The sequence below is a fragment of the Carlito syrichta genome, unplaced genomic scaffold, assembly GCF_000164805.1.
Source record: "Carlito syrichta isolate Samal-C Ts95f unplaced genomic scaffold, Tarsius_syrichta-2.0.1 Scaffold304574, whole genome shotgun sequence".
In the NCBI taxonomy this organism is placed as follows: Eukaryota; Metazoa; Chordata; class Mammalia; order Primates; family Tarsiidae; genus Carlito; species Carlito syrichta.
The window spans coordinates 365,007-376,939 of NW_007248670.1; the positions used below are offsets into that span (position 1 = coordinate 365,007).

An 11,933-nucleotide genomic window follows, 5' to 3' on the forward strand; every position below is an offset into this window, starting at 1 on the left:
TTAATTTGGATAATTTCTATTGACTTACAATCAAGTTCACTAATACTTTCCTGGCTGTTTGGAGGCTACTAATGAACTCAAAGAAATTCTTAATCTCTAATACCATGTTTTTTATTTCTAGTAAACCATGTTTTACATTTCTAGTATTTTTACTTGACTTTTTCTTATAGGTTCCATCTCTCTGCTGAAATTCCCCTTCTGTTCATGGATACTGTTTATCTTTTTCACCAGATCCTTTAATATATTAGTTATAGTATTTTAAAGTCCCTGTCTACTAGTGCGAATATATGGGTCATTTCTGAGTCTGATTCTCTTAGCTGCTTTGTCTTTTGACAATGGTTTGTATTTTCCTGCTTTTTCATGTATCTAATTTTTTTATTGACTATCAGACAGATATCATGTAGAACCACTTCTCCTGTCAGATTCAGTTTCTTCAATTCAAATAGAGTTCAATTTTTTTATTGCTATGGATAACTTCATTGTACCACAGACGTGAAATTACTCTAGAAGTAGACAACTATTGTCATATATGCTAATAGTAGGAGCCAGGGTGTTAAAGAGTTCTTCTCAAGGCTAGAACTCTTTCAGTTTCACCTCTCCCTGCACCAGAGAGGCTTTCTCTCATGCTCTGCCCCCCCCAATAATAGACTGTTATTGCTTATTACTCCACCCTAGGTTTGGCTTTTATTTAGGACAGACAGTGTTCTCTGCTGGTCTGATCCATACTCAGTCTTAAGCAGGCCCTATACACCTGAGCCTCAAAAGTTGGGCTTCTCTGTGTTCCTGCCTCTCCTCTCTGTGACATTTTAAATCTTCCTTGTATCTGTGGTTGGTCTTAGGAAGGACTTTCCTATTGTTCCTCCAGTAGTAGGAGAAATACCTCTGCTTGGTATTGGTTTAGGACTTTAAGCTCAAGAAGGGTTCCATCCCCTGCCTCGGTGGTAGATTTTTCTTCTACTTTTGCCCCAGGAGCATTGTGTCTTTGCCTAAGTTGTTGGGGCAACAGTCTTTAATGACCCTTTCCCAGTGGCTTAAAGTTTTTGCTTAATGGGATCCAGGAAGTACATAGTATTTTGTGCCTGTATCCTTACAGCTGCCTGCAGCGCCAGGGTGGGGGCTCTTTCTGGTCTCTTACCTTTATGGTGAGCACCCAGTTGATGCCCACAGAAAAGAGCATGTAAGTATAAGCTCTCCTTGTGTCCGTAGCCCCCGTTATTCCAGACTGACATGCTTGTCCTCACTTGTCTTCTAGCAGTTCATTAAATTTAATTAATTTTTGCAACAACTCCCTCCCTTTCTGTACTTAGAGCACTATTTGCATATATAAAGTCTGAGATTGAATTCTGTGAAATACTGATCTGACCGCACTGGTAGAGTCATGGAAACCCTTGGATTTGCATGTTCCACCCTGGATTCCAGCACCCTCTCCTCTAGAACCCTACTGAAAAAAAAATTAGTTCACTTACCAGACCTATGCCTATGTTGACTCAAATCTAATGTGCTTCATAATTTCTAGAAACTCTTGAAAGTTTCTGGTACACTGATATTGACTGTTCTAGTTTCTAAAGCTACCTCAGATTTTTTATAGTTCTCTTTGAGATTCAGGAAGGGAAAGAAGGAAAATAATTTGATAAAATGAATTTAAATCACTATTTTGAAAGAAGACTAAGCATTGAATTATGAGAAAAAGTGAGTGAGGTGAGAGTAACTCATCTTTTAATAGGGTAGAACTGAGGGATAAAAGTGTCTTCCTTAGGAGAAGGATACTGGACCACATAATTAGGAACAACAAAGCAGCTCCAGAGAAAGGTGGTCAAGAAAACAAGGGGTCTAAAATATTCTATGAGGCAATTAAGAAACTAAAAGATATTAAGTCTAGAGTAAAAGATTAAAGACAACATGGGAGCAACCTTAAATATTTTTAAAAGTTATGTAAAATACTTAGTGGTTATTTTATTTTATTTCATTTATTTATTTGAGTTGGAGTCTCACTCTGTCGCCCAGACTGGAGTTCAGTGGCCACTCCCAGCCATCGCAGCCTCTACCTGCTGGGCTCCAGCGATCCTTCCGCCTCAGCCTTCCACGTAGCTGGAACTACAGGTGCACGCTACCACACCCGGCTAATTTTTTGATTTATTGTAGAGATGAGGTCTCACCAAGTTGCCCAGGCAGATTTCGAACACACGGGCTCAGGCAATTCACTCACCTCAGCCTCCCAAGGCGCGGGATTACAGGCTGAGCCACCAAGTCCGGCTCTCAGTGATCATTTTAAATCCCTACAAGAATTAGGAACAGGCCACCATGTTGAATAAACCCAAAGCTGTGTAAAGAGAAAATCAACTGCCTCCGAAGGTATTCTTTTGCTGTCAGAGGGGTTAAAGCAGAAAATGTTCTAACTAAACCTAGTAATGTTGGAGGTTCTTTCAAACCATGAAAAACAAACAATGATTTTGTGATCCTTTCCATTTACTCTGAAAATGAGAACCAGTATCTCAACTTCCCAAACTGTAATACGTCTTTACAAACCTCTTCTTTTCACAGTTTCACAGAAGTAGAAGAGAGTAAGGAAGTAAAGAGTGAAAGCTCTGCTCCTGTGTCTAGCCAGTCTTGTGACTTAGGCCTTTAACTCTTCTGGTCCTTTATTTTCTTACTTATGAGTTGCTGTAAGAATGGTGTATGTAAAATTGTTTTCAAAATAAAGTATATAGCTGGCAATCAATGCCTCACCAGCCAATGTCCCACTTCAGAAGTTTTCAGCCTCTAATGTTGTATATTAGAGTCATGTATATTAGAATCAGCTGGGGATCTTTGGAAAAAAGTTTCTTTTTTGGTGGTTTTGTTTTGTTTTGTTTGGGTCGGAGGTGTTGCTCTGTTGCTCAAGCTGGAGTGCAGTGGCATGATCACAATGATCACAGCTCACGGCAGCCTCCATCTCCTGGGCTCAGGCAATCCTTCCATCTCAGCATCCTGAGTAGCTGGGATTACAAGTATACACTACCACGCCAAGCTAATTTTATTTTTTGTAGAGCAAGGTTTCACTATATTGCCCAGGCTGGTCTTGAGCTCCTGGGCTCATGCAATCCATCCACCTCAGCCTCCCAAAGTGCTAGGATTACATGTGTGAGCCCCTGCAGCCAGCCAAAGAAAGCTTTTTGAGCCCTACACAAACCAATTAAGTCAGAATCTCTGAGGAATAAAGCACAAGCTTCATAATGTTGTAAAAGCTCTTCAGGTGATTCTAATGTGCAGCCAGGGCTGAGAACCACGGTCCTATATAACCAGGTTGCACACTGCCTTTTCTTCTTTCTATCCGACCACTGCCCCCCTCCCCCTGGAATATTCTGCTCCAGCCCCACCCCATTCTGGATGAACAGCAAACAGTGCTCTCCAAAAGCAAGACCTGGTAGATTACTGTCACAATGAATTATGTGGGCCAGTATCTTAAAAATTCCTTCTTTTAAGGATGACACATATCCCTCAATTCTACCCTGTTAAAAGATGAGTTAATCTTACCTCACTTTTTCTCACACACAGTTCTTTTATTAGCACCTTTTATCCAACTATTGTCTCAACTCTTGCCCAGCTGTCGCAGAAAAATAACCTCCTCTATCACTTATTTTTAAGGTATAATAACAACAGTAGAGTAATAACAGTACTTAGTAGCAACAACAACTCCTATTTACTTAGCATTACTTTATGCCAAGGACCACGTTAAGCATACTGATATTACCACATCTAATTTTTATAACAACCCTGTGGGCTAGGTTTTATACATATTAGAGGTGAAAAAAACTGAAACTTACCTAACATCATACAGCTAATTTAATCTGTAGCTGGAATTTGCACTTTAGAATATAACTCCAAGGTTCATGCTCTTAACTAGTACCATACTGTCCCCTAATAACTTTGACATTTTAGTTTAGCAATGTTATTTTTGTTATTTAAAAATAATACCAAGATGTACAAGAAATACATCTAAAATGATACTTATATATAAAAATATGGGTCTCTCTTAACTGTCAAAGCAACCAAATTTTCCCTTGGAATAATGTTCCTTAAAAAGTTTTTTGAGCTCTTACTATACAACTACTTTTATAGGTTAAAAAATGCAAATTATGCCACTACCATAAACATCTTTAATATTTAAAAAGAGAAAAAACAATATAAAATAAAAACCAAGGACAAAAGAAGTGCTGGTGACATATCCCTATCTCCAGAAAGTAAAGACTTAAGAATCCCATTCAGAGCCTCCTCTCCTTCACCCGGTGACCTGTATTCCCTTTCCTTGGACTGCTGCTCACATCATCCTGTTTCCATTTCAAACTTCATCTTTCAAGGGCCAGGGCAAGTGGCACTTCCTCCAAGAGGTTCCTGACACCTCCAGGTCACATTAATTACCTCCTCTAGATTCTCAAGAGACTTCATGCTTCCACAGAACACTTAAGAAGATGCTGTAATTGCATTCCGTTCATCTGTTCCACCAGACTGTGAACCCTGGAGTACAGGAGCTTTGCGTGTTCAGCTTACTATCCTCAGAACTAGAAGAGCACCCAGCACAGAGCAAACACTTACAAATGACTGTACAAATGACCAAGTAGAGAAAAAGAGGAGAGAGGCAAGATCAGGACTCAAGGTAACACAAAAGTCACTTATAAACCTTTTTGTTGTCTATCGTTCTCATATGGTTATAACAGTTCTCTGAGGAGTTCTTTATAATGCTCTACACATTTAACATGACTAATAACCACCTATCCTTCTCTTCTGACTACCTTTTCAGTTCATTCCATTTCTCCCAGTAAGGAACCAAATATGTTTAGGCATATAAAACTCATGCAAATTTGCTGCTTGTATTGTATAAAAATCTGCCTTTCAAAGACAATTTTCCAGGAATGCATATCATTGAAAAGTAGGGGCTCACTCTAATTTTTAACACTAATATAGATTTAACTAATTTTTCTTAGCCCCAAATGACTAGGTTTTTAAAATCTATAAATATCCTCTCTTAAGGTGACGTTTTAAGATTAGAGTTAAAAATAGGCCAGGTGCGGTGGCTCAAGTCTGTAATTCCAGCACATTGGGAGGCCAAGATGAGTGGATTGCTTGGGCCCGCAGGTTTGAGACCCGTCCAGGCAACTTGGCGAGACCTCATCTCTACAATAAATCAAAAATTAGCTGGGAGTGGTAGCACGCGCCTGTAGTTCCAGCTACTTGGAAGGCTGAGGCAGAAGGATCACCTGAGCCCAGCAGGTTGGCGCTGGGGTGGCCGTGAGCATGCCACTGCACTCCAGCCTGGGCAATGGAGTAATACTCCACCTCAAAAAATAATAATAATAATTAATTAATAAACACATGCACTGAAGAACTGAGGATGTAAAATAGCTAAACCTACACACTTCCTAAATAAATACCACATATGTAATAAAAACCTACTTGGCTTACCAGTTTAATAGAAAATAAATAAATAAACCTGTCAAGATTCATGTGACTAGAACACAAGAAGTATAGTGATAGAACTGATTTACTACTATATAACTTTGGAAAAATGATAACGCTGATTTAAAAAATAACAAAACTGACAAAGGATGGAAGCAGCTCACCTTTATTGAGCCCTGACTGTGTCAGGGATTTTATACAAAGTGACTCACTGATCCCCACCACTACCCTATACATTAAGGTACTATTATCATCTTCATTTTACAGGTGAGGAAACTAAAAACCCATGGTGGTAATTTGCTCAAGGTCATACAATACAAGGCAGAACAGAGATTAGCTCTGGGTAGCCTAACCCCAGAGCTTGCATGCTGAACTCTGCACTATACTATGTACCAGCATATGTGGGTAAGATGTTCGTGTTCTCTGTACATCAGATGCTACCTCTAACACTAAGAATATTATCTAATTCCACAGGCTTATTGTAGGGACTACATGTAATGCACAGTATATCCACATTAAAATAACACTAAAGATCATTTTTTACCTATTAGGTTGGCAAAATAACAACAGCTAACATTTAATCAAATTTACCATATGTTAGGTACTTTTCTAAGAGCTTTACAAGTAATGCTTCAATTAAGACTCACAAGAGGCTGGGCTTGGGGGTTCAGCCTGTAATCCCAGCACTTTGGGAGGCTGAGGCAAGGGGATTGCCTGAGCCTGCAGGTTCGAGACCAGCCAGGGCAACTTGGCGAGACCTCATCTTTACAATAAATCAAAAATTAGCCAGGTGTGGTAGCACGTGCCTGTAGTTCCAACTACTTGGAAGGCTGAGGCGGAATGATTGCCAGAGCCCAGCAGGTCGACGCCAGGGTGGCAGTGAGTGTGGAACATGTTTATATTGGGTCATGAGATCTACACATAATATTCTAACAGAAGATATGAGCTGTGTTCTGAAATAAATTATCAAAATATTTTCAACATGAACACTTTAAGCTTTATATTTGTAAGATTAAGGAAAATTCATACATAAATATTTTAAACCTCTACCACAAAAAAACCCCATAACCTCCTTATTTTGCCACAAGCACAAAGTTGCTTACCATTCATAGCTGTGGGAAACTGAGCCATCATGGTCCTGAGTTTTCCTTGCTAGCTCTCAGCCATCTGTAACATAAAAACATTGTGTCATTAATAATACAAGGGCAGATCACAGTTTAGCGCACCTGTTAGGCAGTAGGAATGTCCGTCTCCTTCAACTCACACTTTTAGCAGAGCTTCTGCTGCTGCCAAACAGGCAGAATTTACATTTGAGGTAGGGTAGATTTTGTTAGTTAATGATGCTGCCTTAAAAAAATAAAATAAAAATAGTCACATATTTAATAGCAGATATTGAAGGGAAAAAACCCTTGGCACAAGCCACCATTCTTGTAGAAATTAATTTGGAAGAGAGGAAGGGTTGTTTTTTTTTTTGTTTTTTTTTTGAGTTGGAGTCTCACTCTGTCACCCAGACTGGAATGCAGTGGCCGCTCCCGGCCACTGCAGCCTCGACCTACTGGGTTCAGGCCATCCTTCCGACTCAGCCTTCCAATTAGCTGGAACTACAGGCACATGCTACCATGCCTGGCTAATTTTTTGATTTATTGTAGAGATGAGGTCTCGCCAAGTTGCCCAGGCGGGTCTCGAACCCGTGGACTCAGGCAATCCACTAACCTCAGCCTCCCAAAGCGCTGGGATTATAGGCTGAGCCACCGAGCCCAGCTAGAAGAGAGGAAGGGTTGTTATAACTAGGCAAGAATTGACCTCAGAGAAACCAACTGTATAAATTAAGTATATAAGAATAACATGGAAATTCATAAAACTCTTCTATTTAAAAAAAAAAACCCAAACAAGAAAAATATCCAAAACAAACGTAGCACATCTGTTTAATTAAGCTCAATAGGTTTATAAAACAGCCTAAAGTAATTATTATGATACACACATAATTATTAAAATACATATATAGATATTTGTTTAAACATAACTCAATAGTAAGAGAAGGGACTTAAGAAATTAACAGCGTGGGTTCAAACCCAGCTCTGCTATTCTCCTAAATGTGACCATGGAAAAGTTACTTAACCTTTTTTTGAGTCTCAGATTACTCATTTATTAAAATACTTCACAAGGGCCAGGTATGGTGGTTCACGACTGTAATCCCAGCACTTTGGAAGGTTGAGGTAGGAGGACTGCTTGAGCCCATAGTTCAAGACCAGAAAGGACAACATAATGAGACCTCATCTCTACAAAAGAAGTTAGCCAGGTGTGGTGGTGTACACCTGTAGTCCCAGCTACCTAGAAGGCTAAAGCAGGAGGAGAACTTTTAAGCCCAGTAAGTCAAGGCTGCAGTGAGCCGTGATTATGCCACTGCACTCAAACCTGGGCAACCCAGTGTGACCCCCCACCCCAACAAACCAACAAAACAACAAACAAACAAATACTTTTGCACATAGGGGAGCATTAAATAATTGGCTGCTATTTTGCAAACATCCAGAAAGGCAGAGTGCGATATCAAATTTTGAGCCCTGAATTCATTATTTAATTGTGAATAAATTCAAAATCCATTCTATGAATCCTGAGGGTAAGATCAGATAGGAAATTTATAATAATGTACTTAGTAATTAAAGCCATGGATCATAATATTGCAGGAAAACACTACTATATTAAAATACCACTCCATATCTTATCTATTTACCCAAATCACTTAAATATTTTTAGAAACCTAAAAAAAATATTTGCACAGGTCATTTTAAACAAAGGAGGCATAAAGTGTTATACAAAGTGGTAGAATGTGTCACCAGAGAAACTGGCTGACTAGCTGCCAAGACGTGTTACAAGGAACCATTATCTTGGTGAATTCATTGTGCTCAAGGAACCGGTCCTTAGCTTTGATGACCCAGAAATATAACTGTGTCAGTATAACCACCAAAAGTGACTCACACTAACAAAAAAAAAAGCCCATAAATCCAATTTATTTACAAGTATTTACAAGAGAACCGACAGCAGCTTTTCTTCCTATAGAACAAACATCTGACACATCTATCTAAAGGACAAGGATAAGCCAGGGCTGGGCAACAGGAAGTGGTAAAACTTCACTAGTGCTTTGAATGGCAGGGCCAATGTTACTCTGGACTGCCAGTTTTTCTGCATGTTGCTGCTACATACCATCTTCTCGCTCAAAGTGTACATTATTATTATTATTATTTTTGAGTCAGAGTCTCACTGTCACCCAGGTTACAGTACAGTGGCACGTTCATGGCCACTGCAGGCTCGACCTGGGCTCAGGCGATCCTTCCACCTCAGCCTTTCAAGTAGCTGGAAACACAGGCGCATGCCACCATGCCCAACTACTTTTTTGACTTATTGTAGAGACAAAGTCTCACCAAGTTCTCCAGGCTGGTCTCGAACACCTGGGCTCAGACAATCCTCTCGCCTCTGCACCTGGTTTACATTCTTTCTTTGGATGTTAATAAGCTTCACTGCATTGGTGCTTTAAACCTGTTACCACACTTAAACTCCACCTATCACCCTACTCTTCCTGAGCAGGAGGAAACTTCACCCATGTACAAGTTGGTTTTCTTCATTCTTTTCTCAAAAGGGAAACTCCAGATATTGGAATTGTTTACTATACAGAAAAATGTCCATATGTTCTCACTCATAAGCGGACCTTCAACAATTATAATACTATAAGAAAGCAACTGGCAGTAATGGGAAACTGTAGAGGGAGGTGGGATTGGCAGTTGAGGGAAACTGCTAGGGGAGGGAGGGCATACCTCATCAACAAGGGTAACTGCATAATCAATGTCGTATACCTAACCCTGAATTGCACCCCACATCTTTATAATAAAAAAAAAGAAAAAAGAAAAATGTCAAAACTGTGGTGGGTGGTCAGGAACTCCCAGAATAGGCATTGTGTTGATTCTTAAAGGATGAGTAAGAATTAGTTACAATGTTAAGAACATTGGACTTGAAACTGTAGCTGGCAGGAGTTTTAGAAGATTTTAAGGAGAGGGACATAGTCAGATTTCATTTAAGACAAAATTGTGAAGAAAAGGCCAAGGCTAAAGCGGGATGATCCATTTCTGCTAAAGGGCAGAAATGAGAACAATATCTGGCACCTGATCTAGAACAGTGGCAGCAGGGACAGAGATGATGAGATAAGCCAGAGAAATAGTGACAGGTTCAAAACAAGAACTCTGTGACTCTTTGGATTTGAGGGATTATGGAAAAAAAGGAATCAAAGAGATGACTCTCAGAATTACAGTTTTTGAGAGTGGATGAACTGTGTCACTAGCTTAGGGGAAAAAAAAAAAAAAAGAACACAGAAGGAAGTCCCACAAATCAAGTTACGACTACCACTTCCTCAAATACAGAAATTCTACAAATAAGTATAACATTTTTACTTCCTCAACCTTAAGTTATCATAAGTAATGTTAAACCAAAATAAGCTATATACCAGCAAGAAACTACTTACATATATGCCATAGCAGGGGCCCCTATTTATTAGTTGTCTGTGTCTGGGAAAGATAGTTTTTAAATGTGAGAGAAAATCCACCAAAAGCATTACAGATAATGCATTTTATAACTCTGCATAGCAGAATGTGAATTAGCAAAGATGGCTCAGAAAGACAAATGAGGAAAAGGACCAAATGGTCACAAAGTCTTAATCAGTTAGATCCAGGTCTAAAACTTACAAATCATCTGTCTCAAATCTTTGGCTGGTCATCATGTATTCTGTGAATACAAGAGAATGCCTCAGAGTAGATAATTCTGAAATAATACCAGCAAATGAAGCAAATACTATAACTGGCAGGAGAGTAAATCCCTTAGGTAAAGCTGAGGGTTCCTCAGAACCTTCTTCACTTGTATGTGGAACTTAACCAGTCATAAATATAGGTATCATATGATATATGGCACTTACGTATGTAACATCTGATTGACTGTGGTAACATCTAAATATGCTAGCATGTTTTGTTGGAACCAAACACATTTCGTGTCTTTTCGATTTATATTAATTCTCTCTGCCCCACTGGGAAATAATTACCTTATGCTTAACAATTCTACCAGTCTACTTCCAGAGCAATACTTAAAAAATAATATAAATGAAATTTTGAAAATGCAACAGACACATAAGACTTTGTTTTACATTTTTCAAACACCAACTGTGTTTTACTTTATGTAACCACAAATTAACATTTACTGAGTGTTGCCTATTAACTCAGTACACTTATATGGATCATCTACTATGTGCCATCCTTGATATTCATTGAGAATCTAATATATTCCAGGTTCTGCACAAGGAGAACACACTAAGGAGTTTGTAGACTAATCTCCCAGGGGCCAGATACTGCTAGGCACCTTTGATAACACTGATACTCCTCACAATATCCCTGCAAGGCAGATAATACTGTACTCATTTCACAGATGAAGAAACTGAGAGGTTAAGTTACTTGCCCAAATTCAGTACATCATTAAGCCAGAATGTAATCCCAAGCATGTTTAATTCCAAAGCCCATTAACTTTCCATGGGCTTTATCTGCCTTTTCCTCTGTTAAATGGAGACAATAATTAATGACAAGTGGACAGCAGACAGCAGGTCAACTTAATGTTGGTACATTTGTTGAGGAGAAGAAAAACAAGCCAGGGATGCCTCCCAACACACAGGACAACATCAATCATATACATAAGTTAGGGAGTGCAAGTTGTTTCTTACCTCTTGGTGTAACTCTCTGAGAGGCAGACAAGGGTAATCGGCATCTTCCCAGTTATATGCCTGGTGCCTGTTTCAGGTATGTGCTACTGAGATCAGCATCCAGTAAGCACCCCTTTCTACTCTTTAGAGGGGGTGACATTTAATGATGGGCAATTTTGGCAGTCTGTAGGCATCATATAATTTGAATGCTGTGTTAATTATCTATGGTTTTAGAATATTCATGTGGATATTTTTCCTGCTTGTTAAATATTAATGGAGAACGGGCATTGTTACTCTTGTAAAAACTAAAAAAATATACTGGGTAGATAGTAGGCATAAGGCAAAGATGACTGCTTCAAGTTAATACAATCCAGGTGCAATTTAGAGTAATCACCAAATGTAATTTGAACAATGTAAAAAATATGTTCATGCCGACAGAGAAAAAAGTAGAAATGCTAGAACAAGAGTAGGAAATCCTTCTTCTAAAAATGGTCAGAAAAATCATAGATATTATAATTAATTAAATAAGGTTGAGGTTTTTGTCTGTTAAGAAGCACAGAATTATAGAAAGAATTAAAATAATTAGCCCAAAAACCTTAATTTTCAAGACAGGAAAAACTAAGAGACTTATTAAAGCTCACAAGTTGGTAGCAACGGTTCCAGAAATGACGTCTCTGATAGGCATGTCCACCGCTTCATTTTTTAAAAGTTTCCAAACTTGCCCATTCATATCACCTGGGATATCTACTAATGCTATAGACTGAATAAAGCA

The 11,933-nt window shown here is 38.9% G+C and overlaps 1 protein-coding gene across 2 annotated transcripts in view; it reads right to left on the reverse strand.

Moving 5' to 3' along the window:
- Window positions 1-6,701, reverse strand: part of ITSN2 (intersectin 2) — a 131,511-nt gene extending 124,810 nt beyond the window's left edge. For both annotated transcript variants that reach the window (XM_021713494.1, XM_021713495.1), the window contains exon 1: window positions 6,537-6,701. In XM_021713494.1, coding sequence (XP_021569169.1) covers window positions 6,537-6,567 — 31 coding nt within the window. In that variant the 5' untranslated portion in view covers window positions 6,568-6,701. The remainder of the gene's footprint in view (window positions 1-6,536) is intronic.
- Between the last annotated feature and the right edge of the window lie 5,232 nt (window positions 6,702-11,933).